Raw genomic sequence first — 17,609 nt, 5'->3', positions numbered from 1 at the left:
GGTTGTCAAAAAGTTGACGCCTTATTCTCCTTGATCAATAAGTTACTGTCTTGAATGAACACTGAAGAGAAATGAGAAAGCAACGATAGAAAATCGTAATGCAGCGCAGTGGCCAACTTTGGAAAGAAAATTTTGGAGGTGCGTCGGATGCCACAGCCAGTAACTGGATTGGTGTGTTTCGTCATTCCGCGTATTTCTCAAGGTGAGACTGTGCTCCAGTGCGGGCGTTCTCAGGTCACATGTGGCAGTGGTTAGTCGCGTGGGAGGGGCAGCGCGGCTCTGGTGGGGTATATAAGCGGCCGGCGCATCGTCTGGAGGTGTCAGTCCCATCTCGCCAGCTGAAGAGAACTCCATCATGGCTTCTCAGGTGAGCAGCGCGGTTTGATAGGCTTATCAGCGCTAGGGTTTCGATGCCAGGATCCTTGGGATAGAAAATAGTTCATCTCGCAGCAACGATAGTGAGAGGAGTAAGCAGCTGCTGATAACTGGTTGCGCTACATTTCACTACATTTGTAACTTGAACTCTATCCCTCCGACAAAACAGATTCTTATAAGCGAATATTATGGGGTCGAAAGACACTGTAGGATAATTAATCTGTTAGTATAGAGTTAGAAGAATTCGCCAACCGTTTGCAGTTTTCCAGAGAAATTTTTTTTAATCATTAGTGTTCTGGCTGGATCAATCGAGTTCTTCTTTTGTATCAACGCATTCATATCAGAGTTATACTCGCACCCTACATTGTAAATCAATTGTTGGATGTATTCTAGTCTCTGCCTTCCCCTCTTGTCGTTACCGTCTACGGCTTCCTATAGTACTAAGGAAGTTATTCCTTGATTCCTACGATTCTGTTCCTTTTTCTTGCCAGTGTTTCCCATATGATCCTTTCTTCACCCATTATGCGGAGACCCACCTCATTCCTGATTTACACAGCCAGTTTTTAGCGTCACATCTCAACCGCTTAGATTCTCTTTTTTTCCCACAGTCTTCGGTTCTCTCCGGTGCAATACTATGGAACAGAACCGAGGTACAACGGGCTATTATAGCTTCTGAAGTCTGCATTCTACTGAATGTGGACTGCAGTCACTAAAGTTGACTTCATTCTAGAAAAGTTAGATAGCCATTACTTTTCTACAATGGGTGCACATAAGCCCACAGTTACGAAAAGTGATTACCTGTACTTATTTTAGAGCTAACGTAGTCTCCTTGGCTTGAGGAGGACGTTCATAAAAATGTGCTACGTGTCACGAACGAAATTGCTGGCTTAGAAGCTCATTAAATTCGTTTCTGAACCTAAGCCTTTCGTGAACGGTACTTCCAGCTACATCAGAGCTATTTACTTAAAAATGTAATTAAAAAAGACATCAGATTCTTTTCCAGAGGATTCTAACACAGATATCTTCTGTTTTATCAGAAATGGCTCTGAGCACTATGGGTCATCTGCGGTCATCAGCCTCCTAGAACTTAGAACTACTTAAACCTAACTAACCTAAGGACATCACACACATCCATGACCGAGGCAGGATTTGAACCTGCGACCGTAGCATAATTCAACAATCAAAATTTCAGAATATTTTCATACCACTTCGTTTACTTTCAAACTGGAATCTGCTACCTTGAAAGTGATCCTGACCCACTGAAAACTTTAGAATGTCGGTGACAACAAGGACGATCAAAGTGCACGCACCGTAAGTTAAGTGAATATAATGTACTGCTTCTGTTTGCGTACAACTACTTTTGGGGGCGCATTTCGAAAGCCTCGTGTGCGTGACACCAATTCCCTACGAAGAAACGCTTCTATCCAGGATACTTTCAGCGTCTGATGAGGATCGTGCGATGCCTGGTGTATTCGGCAGGGTGCACTATAATTTTCTACGAAGATATTATGCCTGAACTGAATGTCATAGTTGCTATTTTGAATACCTGTTGCAATGTCCAACGCTGTTGAGCGAAAACTACGTTGTCCGTGTTGAACTTAAAGCGCATCGTCATTGACTGTCCTTGTTTTTTAGATCCAATAGGTCTTACTGGCTCAGGATTACTTCTCAAACCAAGTTCCCAGTCCGAAGCTGTTGTACTTCGTCTTCTGTAGTAGCTCCTTTAGTTTGTGCATAGTCTTTTGAATCACCCTGCATATAGTTTGGTAGTCGCTGTACAATGCAAGGCTAAAATTACATCGAGGTAACACTATCCACTTTCTGTCCAATTCTATTTCCATATGAAGGATCGTTTGTGTTACCAAGTACGTTCAAAGACGGGGACAGAAAGTTGGGGGTCTACTTTCCTAATGAAATATTCCGATATTTGGTTTGAACTATTTAGAAAGAACGGAGAATATAACTCAGCATGGCGAGAAAGGAATTATCTCGAATGAGAAAGTGGTGGCTAGTTTAAGTCGAACCAATAATATAACGATAGATGAGTGTCTACCAGCCTTTGGTAATCACATCGTGCGGTTTACGTACGGTCAGATCTACTCTGTAAACCTACATCTGAACATATATTTCACAAGCTACTGTAAAATGCACAGAGGTGGGTATTTTGCACCAGTATTAGCAATTTCCTTTACTAATTCGCGTGCTTATTGAGCAAGGGAAAATGGCAACCTTCGCAGTTTCTTATTCTAATTATTCTTCCGCAAGATGTACAATGCAAGTTTTACGATTGTTTCACACTCATTCTCAAGTACAAATATCTGTCCACTAAATTTAGCCAACAGCGTTCCGTGAAACAACTTTCCCCTTCTACCAGTTCCCTAAAAACGTCTGTGACACTTCCCTATGATCCATATAGGTTTTGAGCGATCCTAGGAGAGGATATACGAATTCGACATCTTCTTTCATGCCCGATTGCTGAGGTCGCCAGATGCTGGAGTAATGCCCTGGAATTACTATATTAGCGTCTTTAAGCAATTTCCTTTACCCATACATTGTACTTTTCCACAACCCTACGCCAAGTTTACGCTTTTTTTCGCTTACGCTATTATAAATTCCACGTAATATCCCTTCGTAGTATTACAAATATTTAACCTATGGTATGGACATTGTTTGTTTAGCACTAACATATTTTCCCTTAGAGCTGATTTTGCAAATATTAAGTATCAGCTTCACATGTGGATATGTACAGACAACATTCTCATTTCGAATTGAACTAGCAGAATGGTAGTGATTTTTTTCTCTGCCTGGAGCTATATTCGAAACTGCAGTTCCATTTATCATAGTTTAAAAGGTTCTGGATATGGAAAGTGTGTTCCTGTTATGCAGCACAACACTTCATCAAAATTTCTATTTCGCTGCATAGAACTCGGTTATTTCCTCACAGAACGTATGTAGAATCGCTTACCCTCTAGTACAGATACGAGAACGAATTCTACTCTTGTATTACAGTTTAGTGCGTTGATTATATGTGCCAGATAGGGTATCTACTTTTGTTTTTCGCTGTGAGTGTGTCCTAATCGCCAAGGCACTGTGATTGAAAGCCCGAACTTACCACAGGCTTGATATTGGAAGGTCAGTCAGAGAATAATGCCTCCTGTTTTTTTTTTATTTTAACTTTAGAAGAAAAGCAAATATCTTATACGTACGATGAAAGCTACTGCATTCACGATTTCTTTGTCGCTTTTTAAGTATTATCACGATCTCTGTGTACCGATCTATTCCGCCTTGTATACCTCAGTGATTAATACCTTGATCCTGCTTACTCAGCCAGTTGAGCAAAGAATTTTTTAAGATCACTGCATATTGAAAGTGGTGCTCCCGGTGAAATCCATTGAGTGGGCAGAACAGATGGAAGTCTGATGTTGCAATGGCAGATGATTTGGCCGACGTGTTAAGAAGTTCTGTAAAGTCTCAGCAGCTCTTGCCCTTCAGCTTCTGTCCAGTGATGAATCCATCGTGTAACGTTGCTGACGTCCAACGTAGCATCTCCACACACTTTTTTGAAGCTTTATTAATGCGACTGGGACTTTCGCCTAATGCAGGAATGAATTCAATGACAGAACTTTGTGTTGAACGTAAGTCAATTTCGGCCAGTTTCTAAACATATACCGTGCCGGCATCTCTTGATGCTGGACTCTGTTACGTTAGCAGTTTTCGGAAGTGCGCCAAATTCACGATTAATTCGTTATCAGCATAACTAATATGTTATAAACTTTGTGAGTTGCCCTTGTACATTCCTTCCGAATTGCTCCGACTCTCTCCCACGATAATGCGGTAAGGTTGGCGTGCTTGGATAGCACTCTGTCCATCAAATGGAGGTGACTAAGTTCAATTTCCTGTTCATTGTAAGATTTTAGGTCGCTAAACTGAATGAATGGCAAATACAATTTGTCAAAGGCATAAGGCTTCGATCTCAGATATCTCACTGTGCTTCTGCGGGATCCTAATTCTTCGACAAATCGATTCGGCCTGTCTTACAGTCTGATGACTAAGCGTCCAGTTTAAAGGAATCGGGAAACACTGTAGCAAGCTGAGTCTCTAAATGGTTCAAATGGCTCTGAGCACTATGGGACTTAACATCTTAGGTCATCAGTTCCCTAGAACTTAGAACTACTTAAACCTAACCAACCTAAGGACATTACACACATCCATGTCCGTAGCAGTCGCGCGGTTCCGGACTGAGCGCCTAGAACCGCGAGACCACCGCGGCCGGCAAGCTGAGTCTGTCTCTCTGATGGTCTATGAAGCGAGCTTGGATACTGTTGCTTGTATTGCACTGCTCGCGAAAGCCAGCACCCTCGTTCCCATCCGGGGAACTATTTCGACCCGTCACTTGTGAAAAAATTTGTCAAGGTTTCCCGTGAAACTGTGAAGTATGTTGGAGGAGATTATTTCTGCGAATGACTGTGTGTCCGATCACACAGTTGTAGTAACGATTTGTAGCAGAACGAAGATATTTTGAAACAGGTACATGACTAAGATCAGCCAACTAGTATCTGTCTCATGTTATCTAAAAACCACAGAAATTCGTCTGCACACCTTGCTGGACTGTGACACTGTAGGACAGAGAATGGCTTAATCAGAACATCTGACTTGTTTCATGAATGGGTCTCTCTATGTTCAACATTGTGTATGATGTAGTGAAGCAGCTAAATTCACTGCCAGACTGGTTCTTGAAAGAGAACCTTTGTATTTTACTGTCAGAGGAGATTAAATCTGTGAGTCACGTCTTGCGAATATTGTTACAATAATGGTAGGCACGAATACAGATTTAATTTGAAAAATGAATCAACGAATTTCTCGGAATTGTTCCCAAGATTGCTCCAAAATTGTGTAGCTCGTTCTCGATTAAAACCGATACGCCACCTGACACACTGTCAGATCAACTTGCTAGACCGTCATGCAGTGATTGGCCTGACCTGCCTAAAGCCTATGGGGTACTGGTTCGCCCACAACGCTGGAGACAGCGCTTGTGTCGTACATGAAACACCGTATATAAATCGGCAGTGACGAGTGAGAGGTGTGCATTGTTCACGTGGTGAGGCAGGCTGTGTTTCCCCCAGGCGGTGCTGCTGTGCGTGTGTGTGGCCGTGGGCGTGGCCAGCGCTGGCTTCCTCGGCTCCCCGGCCGTCTCCTACTCGGCGGCTCCCGCTGTCCACGCGGCCCCGGCGCTTCCAGGTAAGGGAGCAGCACTCGTCTACAAGCTGCCAGCACTGTCTGCTAATTATGCTTCTCCGGAAGCCATACAACGAAGTTTCCTTTGTAATTTATTGATTAAGGTTTCCGTCAGTGTTGCACATAATATTTTTGTTACTGACTAGTATCGAACATTTTTGTTCATTGTCAGACCATTACCTGCATGAACAATGTTCCATTGTAGATAATACATCTGTTTATATATGAGATGTATACAACAATTATTATTTGACTATGTTACGATTGTCTTCGTACATTCGAAGTTCGACAGGGATCTTAGATTTCATATACATAAAAATTTTAGTACGTGTACAAATAACAAAAGATGCCAATTGAATTTTGTATGTAGTCAAATAAAATTTGTTATATTAATTTATTGGCAAAGAATATGTGCGAGGGCTATTCCTTTCTTAAAGTACGATCGTCACAAAATGGTAACCACACTGAAAATCAAAAATGTTTTATTTGCAACTCTTAGCTACACCTTCCAGCTAGTCTAATACATGGTCATAGTGCCGACTTAGACATTTGCCGTACCGTTGTACGAGTCGCCATAGGAGGCAGTCACCTGTGCTTCCTGGCAATTCTCTCGCTGATCTGCAGCTTGTTGTCTGTGTCAAGATGCTGTCGTCATAGATGAAAATCAGAGGCAGCTATGTCCGCGTTGTATACTCGATGATTACGCACTTGCCACCGAAAACGCCGCACGAGCATCTTCATTTCCCCTGCTGTGTGTGGCCTAGAATTGTCATGAAGATGGAAATGCATGATAGTTACATGTTACGTACAGTGAAACATTTCATTACGTAAGATTTACTTTTGTATTTCCTTCTTCGTCTTCTTCTTTCTTTATTTCTTCGATTTCGGTCATCTATGGAGCGCGTTAAGCAACTTCTTCATGGTTTCGTCTTCCTTAGTGATTTTTGGTCTTTCCTATATTTCTTCACTGTCTCACTGTGTTCTTTTCTTGTTCTTCTGTGCACAAAATGTTACGTTTTCTGACGATTTCGTGAGAGCTCCCGTACATTCTAGACCAGTCTAGAATTTCTTTTTTCGTAACTTTAATTCTCATTTACATAGTCCACTTGATTTTCATTTTTTGAGTTTTGTCGCAATAGCCTAATATTGTTTTCTCGAGCAGTGTTCCCGGTTACTTCGAACCTAGCGACCAGAAAGCGGTATTATCTTTTGCCCGAGAAAATAGTTTTACAGTGTGACTGTAGGTTCCTTTATTACTCTTCTTATCCACATAGTCCAACTTTTCTTGCATTATTTTCCGTAGTACCGTACTTTTCTCTTTCTCCACCTCTACGTTTCTGTATTTCGTTAAGTAGTGAAGATTTCGCTTCATAAAGACACTCCAATTCTATGACACCGTTGTAGTGTTGTATTTTTACTTAGAGTGATTGTTATTACAAATACGTTATCTGATAAGCCAATTACATTTCCTGGGTTCTGTTTTTGTAATACTTATCTAGACCGTTTAGCTGTATTATTTCCCCTAAGCAGTCACATTTATTGGCTCTGTTGATAGTAAAGGATCGTGTACGTAGGAATTTGGAGCGTTTTTAATAATCACTATGAATTCTGCCTTCTGGAAAGTAATTGGTCATCCAGCGGTTCCCCGCGTCACCTTCGACAGGTTGACTTATGCAGTTGTTGTATCGATGTTTTCGCTTCAGGAGACGTTATTGTGGCCCTATGACAATCTTCCCCAGCGATTCAGTACATGCTTCCAGACCAGAGGGAGTGAAGTAACATACTGAAATGTTGGCCCATACTGTCAATCTCCTTGTAAATTTGACTCAGTTCTACACAGACCAGATATAGTACACTATTGGCCATTAAAATTGCTACACCACGAAGATGACTTGCTACAGACGCGAAATTTAACCTACAGGAAGAAGATGCTGTGATATGCAAATGATTAGCTTCTCAGAGCATTCACACAAGGCTGGCGCCGGTGGTGACACCTACAACGTGCTGACATGAGGAAAGTTTCCAACCGATTTCTCATACACAAACAGCAGTTGATCGGCGTTGTCTGGTGAAACGTTGTTGTGATGCATCGCGATTGTGGTTTATCGTATCACGACACTGCTGCTCGCGTTGGTCGAGATCCAATGACTGTAGCAGAATATGGAATCGGTGGGTTCAGGAGGGTAATACGGAACGCCGTGCTGGATACCAACGGCCTCGTATCACTAGCAGTCGAGATGACAGGCATCTTATCCGCATGGCTGTAACGGATCGCGCAGCCACGTCTCGATCCCTGAGTCAACAGATGGGGACGTTTGCAAGACAACAACCATCTGCACGAATAGTTCGACGACGTTTGCAGCAGCATGGACTATCAGCTCGGAGACCATGGCTGCGGTTACCCTTGACTCTGAATCACAGACAGGAGCGCCTGCGATGGTGTACTCAACGACGAACCTGGGTGCACGAATGGCAAAACATCATTTTTTCGAATGAATCCAGGTTCTGTTTACAGCATCATGATGGTCGCATCCGGGTTTAGCGACATCGCAGTGAACGCACATTGAAAGCGTGTATTCGTCATCGCCATACTGGCGTGTCACCCGGCGTGATAGTATGGGATGCCTTTGGTTACAGTTCTCGGTCACCTCTGGTTCACACTGACGGCACTTTGAACAGTGGACGTTACATTTCAGAGTGGCTCTACCCTTCATTCTATCCCTGCGAAACCCTACATTTCAGCAGGATAATGCACGACCGCATGTTGCAAGTCCTGTATGGTCCTTTCTGGATACAGAAAATGTTCGACTTCTGCGCCTGGACAGCAGATTCTCCAGATCTGTCATCAACTAAAAACGTTTGGTCAATGGTGGACGAGCAACTGGCTCATCACAATACGCCAGTCACTACTCTTGATGAACTGTGGTATCGTGGTGAAGCTGCATGGGCAGCTGTACCTGTACATTCCATCCAAGCTCTGTTTGACTCAATGCCCAGGCGTAACATGGGAGTTATTACGGCCAGAGGTGGTTGTTCTGGGTACTGATTTCTCAGGATCTAAGCAACCAAAATGTGTAATCACATGTCAATTCTAGCAAAATATATTTGTCCAATGAATACCCGTTTATCATCTGCATTTTTTCTTGGTGTAGCAATTTTAATGGCCAGTAGTATAATTTGACCAACGCCTACGTTCAACATCAACACACAATAACCGCTCACAGGCGGCACTCGCAGTGGAGTGTATATAAAGCACGTCGGGAGTCATGGAAAAGAGTGACCTGGAAACGGAAAAATGTGGCTAAGTTAGTGAACAGTTCGCGTGCAACCGTGGTTAAAGTGTGCTGTGCATGGCAAAATGGCAATTTACAAAACCGGCGTCGATTTAACTGCGGTGCAGCACGGTCCAGAGATGAGAGCGGTGAGCGACGCCTGTAGAGAGGTGTATAGGTGACTTGATGTTGAGCAGCTAACTGCCCAGACAAAGGAATTACCAACGGTGTTGGCTCAACAGCAGTTCAGCGTATGTTGCTGTGTATGGGCCACCAGAAAATGAGCCTTATTCATTCATTGGCGACGAGGGTGGGAATTTGCACACCAGTATTGCAACTGGGGCCGTGGACAGGTGGCCCGTTCAGATGAATCGTTTTATACTCCATCAGATAGATGGTCGTTTCGCATTTACGGCATGAAACGTCTATAAGGAATCACCCTGTAGTATCTTTCAAGTGGATGATTTCATCATTCATGAGGGCAGGATTTATCAACATATGTATGCATCTATCCTTGGAAAAAATATCCATCTGTTTTTCCTCGGCACGATGGCTTCTACCTTCAGGGCAATGCAATTTGTCACACAGCTCGTAAAGCACGTGTATGGTTCGAACACCAGAATGAGTTTACTACACTCCCTCGGGCACCGAGCTCCTTGGAATTAGGCCAAGTCGAGAATCAATGAGCCCGCTTCGATCGAGCTGATCGCGCCATGGATCGTCAGTTGAGAAACCAAGAGCAGCTGGAGTCGGCATATTTCCGCATCCCTGTCGGCACCTTCCAGATGCTGACTTAGTCCTCTCTGCACATTCCACAGAGAACAATGCTACAAAATGTGGCTACTCAGGCTTTTGGCAAGTGGTCACATTAATGTATAATCACTGAAATAACACCACATATGCTCTCAGAGCATGCAGCTTTCTCCTACATTTCTGACAGCTTCACATCTATTGTTAGGCATGCATCAAGGGCCCAACTATAACAAAATACGTCACCGGCTCATCCTTTTCCTCGCTTGTCATAGTTATTTTTATGAGCCACTTTTGAGTTCTGGAGGGCTACGGAAGTATTGTAAGCGGGTGAGTGCCAAGTGCAGCGAATAGCCTCGAATAACAACCGCCGTTGCCGACAGGAGCGCTGGCGGCGGCCGGGGCTGACGCGGACTACGACCCGAACCCGCAGTACAGCTTCAGCTACAGCGTGAGCGACGCGCTGACGGGCGACGCCAAGCAGCAGCAGGAGAGCCGCAGCGGCGACGCCGTCCAGGGCAGCTACAGCGTCGTCGAGCCGGACGGCGCCGTCCGCACCGTGCAGTACTCGGCCGCGCCCGGCGCCGGCTTCAACGCCGTCGTCTCCCGCTCCGGCGGCGCGCCACCGCCCCCCGCACCCGCCAGGGTCGCCGCACCCGCGCCCCTGCCAGGTCGGTACCACTCCGGTGTAGTCGTAGTAGCTGAGATGTACAGTAGCCAGATTAAATGCTAATTAACTCGGTGCAACGTTGCGAGTGTTATTCTAAACAATTACTTCTCTGTACAGGACACCCTGCAACAGCCTTACAGGCTTTCCAGAATGTTTCCGGTCACCCTGTATACCTTCACCCGGATGAACTGCGTGAATGTCTTCAACAAACTAAAGAGTAGTTTCTTTTCATAGGAATATTAACTACAGCGAAATTGATATGGCAGGTAGGATACAACTGGGAGCGTTAAGGAGTTGAACTCAACATGTCAAAGGAGAAGAAAGAGCTTCACAATATTCATTCGCCTCAGTGACATTGCAAAAGTGTTCACAGAATGAACAATTTCAGCACTGAGAAAGATGATAATTAACAGAAACTAGGTTACCTTCTTCAAAACAAGCCATTTAAGAGACACCATAAGGTTATTAATTTATCACACGATTAGAATGACACTTCAAGTTATTCTTTTCATCATTTACGGAAAATTAAGTCCCATAGAAGGAGAGAGAATCAATAGCAACAGAATCTATAAGAGTCGTAACAAATTTCCGTTGATCAAGATATGAATTGATAAAATGTAGACATCGCTCGGTCCCTTTATTCAGCTCAGATGACTTGCTATAAAACATGTATAGGGTAAAACCTGAAACAATCTAGCTTCAATGTGACAACAGAAATAAATTACAAATCGCACCCCCTTTCATATCTTCACTGTGAACAATCCGTTCTTATATTTTGAGTCAGATATTTCCAATTAAAATAATAATTGTGACATTTTAACAATGAGTATTTAAAAGAGAACAAACAATAAAAAAATTAATATTTCATGGAACTCTTAACACATGGGCTCCCTAAAAAGGAAAAACACAATTTAAAAATGATTGATTCTTTTTACACCTGGCCTTGATTGCACCAAATAGTGAAAGGGTTTTATTTTGCCAATGTGTTGCATATTACAAGTAAATTTAGCAATAATTCGGGTATGTCCTGGGAACTCGGAATTCTGATCAACATTGAGGACTAAGATAAATAGACGAGTCGCTAGACAAGTGAGAAATGAGAAGTGTGCAGACCCTGAAGATGCAAACTCTCTACCACGAAATCAGTGGCAAGCAGTAAGTTTTTTTGTTTCGTTGGCATACCTTTCACAGTTAGGGAGCATCACCGATAACATAGCCAACCGAAGCTCAGATCTCAGTGAACAAACCTAGTTACCACGCGGAAAAGCAACAAAAGAATCCTCAGCGGAGAGGACGTGTGCAGTTAAATACGCGCTGAGTGAGACTGCCTGCCTCTACCAGGCTGTTGGCGAAATAGTCGCTGTGATATGAAGTACAGAGGAGTTTAATAAGCAGCATGCATCGATACTAACGTACGAACGGCTCAAATCTCGGTACCAACTTCCCTTTTTCAGATTGATTAATAATAATTCCTGCTGCTAGTTTCGTCGTTATAAAAAATTACTAGTTTCAGCGTAAATACAATGTTCAGAATTTAGGATTTATCTGTTTTGAACATGAAACAGATTTCCTGTCAAATCAATATTCGATTCGAAAAATTTATGTTGGTACTAATATCTGTCCGACTAATACTGGTGTGAAAATAGAATATACGTCACTTACTGAGGGAGTTTTCAAAATCAGTTACGGTGACACAACATTAAGGCATCTTAAGTGGTTTGGGAAATGTTACGAATGTGAATTATCCTATATTCTTTAACATCAGGAAAGGGGCAGTACACCAGATACTATACAGGAGGTACAGGAAGGAAAGGAATCGTCAATGGCACTGTTCCGCCGCTCCTGCTCCGGTTTGCACTGATAGTATTTGTAGTGGACTGTTAAGGCAGCCAGTCCACAGTGACGGGTAGCCGAAAGGGCACTCGTACACACACGCCGACTGGCGCGAAGTCTGGAACAGGATTCGTAATGAATGTGATAAAGAAAAGAACGTAGCTACTAGAACACTTAACTTTTATATCATCCTTTGGTATACAGCATTATTGATGATACAAGTGAGACTATCTTGAGATACATGCAATGGTACAAATGGCGCCTTGCTAGGTCGTAGCCGTTAACTTAGCTGAAGGCTATTCTAACTGTCTCTCGGCAAATGAGAGAAAGGCTTCGTCAGTGTAGTCGCTAGCAACGTCGTCGTACAACTGGGACGAGTGCTAGTACGTCTCTCGAGACCTGCCTTGTGGTGGCGCTCGGTCTGCGATCCTGACAGTGGCGACACGCGGGTCCGACATGTACTAATGGACCGCGGCCGATTTAAGCTACCACCTAGCAAGTGTGGTGTCTGGCGGTGACACCACAGTATTTCGCATTGTATTTAATCCAACGTGTTTGTTGTGAATGGCTGCGGCTCCTTTGAGTAGCATTAGATTATACAGGATCACTATAATTGAAGTCCAGCTGATGACGGAGGTGCTGCGTGGGCTGCGATTATACACTGCTGGCCACCGTAAATGCAACACCCTGAAGGAAGCATCCGAATCAAGTGAAATTTACACCATGGGTTTGCAGCGATAAGATATGCAACTGATTAGAATTTCAGCGCAGACGCACATCACGCGCGCCTGTGGCGCCACCTCATAGCGCCATTTAAGGCTAGGCGATTTCGACGAGTGTACGTTCGGCACGTGTGTTTACCTTGTGGTTGTTTCACAAGACGATCAGTTATGCCTCGTAGACAACAGCGAACATCGTTTGATCAAGTAACCGAGTTCGACAGAGGAAGGATAGTGGCTTACCGAGATTGTGGATTATCATACAGAGAAATCGCTAGTCGTGTTGGACGAAACCAAACAACTGTAATGCGGATATGTGACCGTTGGATGCAGGAGGGTACGACGGACCGACGTGGTCGATCGCATTCACCTCGGTTCACCACTGCACGTGCTGATAGGCAAATTGTGCGCATGGCAGTGACGGATCGCTCAGTGACATCCCGAACCATAGCACAGCACATTGCGTCTGTAACGCATCATCCAGTGTCTGCGCGTACCATTCGACGCCGTTTACAGCAGAGTGGTCTGTCCGCAAGACGTCCATTGCTTCGTCTACCATTGACGCAGAACCACAGACGTCTCCGTCGCCAATGGTGTGATGACAGACGGATGTGGACGGCAGAATGGAATGACGTTGTCTTTACTGACGAGACACGCTTCTGTCTGCAGCACCACGATGGTCGGATTCGAGTGTGGAGACACCGTGGAGAGAGGATGCTGGACAGCTGCATTATGTACCGCCACACTGGTCTTGCACCGGGTATTATGGTATGGGGCGGTATTGGATATTACTCTCGCACGCCTCTAGTACGCATTGCCGGTACTTTAAATAGCCGGCGCTACATATCCGAGGTGCTGGAGCCAGTTGTTCTTCCTTACCTTCAGGGCTCGGCCACAGCCATATTTCAACATGATAATGCGCGACCACACGTGGCACGCATTGTCCAAAGGTTCTTCGTCAATAACCAGATTGAAGTGCTTCCCTGGCTGGCTCGCCCTCCGGATCTTTCGCCGATAGAAAACATGTGGTCCATGGTTGCTCAACGAGTGACCAGATTACATCCCCAGCTGCCACACCAGATGATCTTTGGCAACGTGTGGAAGCTGCTTGGGCTGCTGTACCCCAGGAACACATCCAACGTCTCTTTGACTCAGTGCCGAGACGTGTGGCAGCGGTGATCTCCAACAATGGCGGCTACTCTGGCTACTGATTCTGGCAGGAACCACATGTCACAGACGTCTGTAAACGTAATCATTTGATACTTGGTCAACATGTTATCTAAAAAATAAATTTTGTTGTGCTACCTCTTGTCTTTCTTGGTGTTGCATTTACGGTGGCCAGCAGTGTAGTACGACAGTGAAACTTGGTAGATATTCTAATGTGTTAATGCGGAACCAATTTACGCTGGAAAAAAGTTAATTCTAATTCTGGCGGGAATTTGTAAACATGGCGCTAAGAATGCCAGGAAGATGTATAGAAATGTTTGCATTTGTTATGGATTAGGGAAGACGTGGTCAGAAAAGATCAAACATGTGAGAACGGCGTAACGTTTATTTTATTATTAACAGCCGGTTACGCAGTTTGTTCAATGTGACCACCGGAGATGTACAGTGCCAGATTTGCAGCTGATGGCCAAAGTTGTAAATAATTTTTTCAGTGTCGATCGGTTCCGCATTAACGCTTTAGCATGTTTCTGCCGTAAGATGATCACAGCCCACACTGTAATTTCACTTTCATTATAACCACCTGGTATGTCTATGTCTTGGTCGCTTTATTTATTCAAACTGATAACTGGTTTCGACTTACAGCCATCATGACATCTAAAAATTACGAGGCCGGTATCCAGTACTTGTGATGGCTGAAAAGCCGATACGGGTTAGCACTGATAATAAAGTAACATTTGACCAGGGCGTAGAGCTTTATAATCTTATGTGATGGACAGGTCGCCAGCACCCTCAGGAGGTGAAAACGGCCTCATTCCGCACATTTGTCCTACATCCGCCACGCTTGTTGTGGTGTTGCAGGCCGCCTGGTGCCGCTGCCCGCCGCCCTGCCGCGGTTGGCGCCGCTGCCGCCCCCCGCCGCCCCCGCGGTCGTCATCGCCAAGGCTCCCGCAGTGTTCGCCGCCCCCGCAGTAGTCGCTGCCCCCGTCAAGGCCGCCCCGCCGCCCCCAGCCGCGCTGTACGGCGCGCCGCTCAAGAGCTCGCACACCGCCGTCACCACGTCACACGCCAGCTACCAGTACTGAGGAGCACCGTCCCGTCTTGTCTGTAAATACTTCGTAGCAGGTGTTCTTTTGTAACATATTGTGCAAACTATTTAAAAACTCAAATAAAAACGACGAATTTCTTTTCATATATGTGTGTGTTCTTTTGGCACGCTAAACAATAACCGATTTCCTTACACCTAACATGAGCTTCTGAGCTCAGGTCCTCTTCCGCGACGTGTCGCCACCTTTCCGTTTGAAGCATCGCGGAGACCGAGGGTGACGTATCATGGCGCCACACTTTTGTACCGTTGTGGAGGAAGTGTTTGGGCACATTTGAAACGGAACTGAAATTTATACGGTGCAGTGGGAGTATTGAAAATGTGATCCTTTAATTGTGTTGCATAATGTAGTTAAAATATATTCAGAAGGAACTGCATTGTAAAAAGATAATGAGACTTCGAATAAAGATGCAGGTTCGACTTTCAGAACAGAAAATAACTAATGATAGAGCGCTTAAGAGTCTCGATCGCTGCGTAACCAAGCAAGACAATTCAAATTTAATTAAACGGAGAGAAATTACTTGGATCATTTAATTGAAAGAAGAGAACTGAGAGTATGATCATTTTACAAAATAAAATTGCAGCTTGAAACAAATTGGTCCAATTTTTATTGGTAAATCGTTGCAATGGATGGAGTTGTGTCTATATCAAACTCTGCCAAAAATGTAGGAAGGAAACAATCCAATGTTGTTTTTTCCATACAGAAAAAATGATTGCAGTTTCGTAAATCAAAGGTTAGTATAATCTCTTGAGCTGGAGATGTAAACATACCAAAGACTTCGTCTTTTTATATGTCCGGTTCCTTTACTGTTTATTTAATGTAGCTGCCATAATTCCACAAACACTTACATAGGAGTCCGGACGCGTATACACTAGTAGTCGCTGTTGTTATTACCGTCATGTCGCTTAAGGACTGCTCAAAGGCACAAGAGCCCATCTTCCTGGTTTCATCAAAAGCTGCGTCGTGCAGTCCACAGGACTGGTGAAGGTACTGTTTATTACTACTGTAGCCTGGCTTCCAGCATTCGACTCCATATTATTCACTTCAATTGTTATGAAAAACTTAAGAAAGGTACAGCAAATATTAGTTAGTTATTGTAGTTGCCTGTGTAATTTTCGTGGTAAGAGAATTATTCGACTGAGTGCTCAGTGCGTCTGCCTGTCCTGCAACGGGACCGGGTTCGATTTCCTGGAGGGTCGGACATTTTCTCCGTTTGGGGTCTGAGTGTCGTCATCATCTTTTCAGCGTCACAGCATCATCCACACATAAGTCACTCATTGTGGCTTCAACTGGGAAGGCTTGCAACCCGGCGGCCGAGCTTTCCCAGGTGGGGACACCTGGCCATCACTTGCGTACGATCAGTTCATTTCAGGGGAGTGAACAACGATGGTTGTCATTCGAATGCGGTTCTGCAAAACACAGATTATTATTAGAGTCTGCCAGACGCATGGTAACCATCTCTTTAAAACAGAGATCTGATCGAATCTGCGCTACGTAATTAGAGACCATAGATCATAGTTAAGGTCTGGATTACTTTATCAATGCGCAGAATAACGATTAACATGTTTTGCACTCTTTTGAGATGACGTCTACAGGGAAAATGAGGCAAAAACCGGGACGAGGCCTTCGAACTTCATCATCATTTATTATTAATAATATTATCTATCAGGAGATGTATGCCACATGAAGGCTGGAATTGCCTTCACATACAGTGAATTTGAGGTCTTTGGATAGTATAAGTATATGGCCTTTAGACCAAATTCATGTGCTTGAAACAGAATTTGTAAAATTACAGATATCCTCGCTAATACAGCATTCAATGAAATTTAAATTTCGTCCGCTACCAATGAGTACACTGTTGTTCAACATACTTTTAGAAAAAAAAAATAGCTAAATTCATCGGAGTTTGTTAGATCACAATAGTCTTTACAAAAAATTAGGAACTTTCGTTTGTCTTGTATCATATAGGAAAAGAATGGCATGTTAGCATGTATGTTACATTATTTTGGTCTGAATGGTTGGGACATTTTAATTGCCGATTGTCGACGTATGATCACCACGTTGAAATAAGTTGAACTGGACCCCAGGTAGGAAGGAAGTGTCGATCACCGATGGCGGTATCCATTGCAGAGAGGTAGACATCCGGACAGACAAAATGGCTCTGAGCACTATGCGACTCAACTTCTGAGGTCATCAGTCGCCTAGAACTTAGAACTAATTAAATCTAACTAACCTAAGGACGTCACACACATCCATGACCGAGGCAGGATTCGAACCTGCGACCGTAGCGGTCGCTCGGTTCCAAACTGTTGCGCCTAGAACCGCGCGGCCACTCAGGCCGGCCCGGACAGACAGACCGCTGACGTGGTACGATGTCACGGGCCTCAGGACATCTGGTTTCAATTCTAGAAGGCGTCAGACAGCTCCTCGAATACGTGTAACATAATAGCGTTGTATGTCTGTATCAGTAACATATAAGACTTAC

General features: G+C 44.1%; 1 protein-coding gene across 4 annotated transcripts in view; it reads left to right on the top strand.

Annotated features, from left to right (window-relative positions):
* The window catches only part of LOC126194939 (cuticle protein 7-like), a 32,545-nt gene extending 17,344 nt beyond the window's left edge, over positions 1-15,201 (top strand). For 2 of the 4 annotated variants that reach the window (XM_049933326.1, XM_049933323.1), the window contains exons 3-4: positions 10,016-10,303; positions 14,880-15,201. In XM_049933326.1, the coding sequence (XP_049789283.1) occupies positions 10,016-10,303; positions 14,880-15,103 (512 nt within the window). In that variant the 3' untranslated portion in view covers positions 15,104-15,201. Of the gene's footprint in view, positions 1-331; positions 368-5,498; positions 5,614-10,015; positions 10,304-14,879 lie in introns of those variants that run through there. The other 2 variants (XM_049933324.1, XM_049933325.1) reach the window with 2 other exon arrangements.
* Positions 15,202-17,609: the final 2,408 nt, after the last annotated feature.

The sequence above is a fragment of the Schistocerca nitens genome, chromosome 7 (assembly GCF_023898315.1).
Source record: "Schistocerca nitens isolate TAMUIC-IGC-003100 chromosome 7, iqSchNite1.1, whole genome shotgun sequence".
In the NCBI taxonomy this organism is placed as follows: domain Eukaryota; kingdom Metazoa; phylum Arthropoda; class Insecta; order Orthoptera; family Acrididae; genus Schistocerca; species Schistocerca nitens.
Note: the sequence above shows the minus strand (reverse complement) of the source record. Positions and strands in the feature narration are given on the sequence as shown.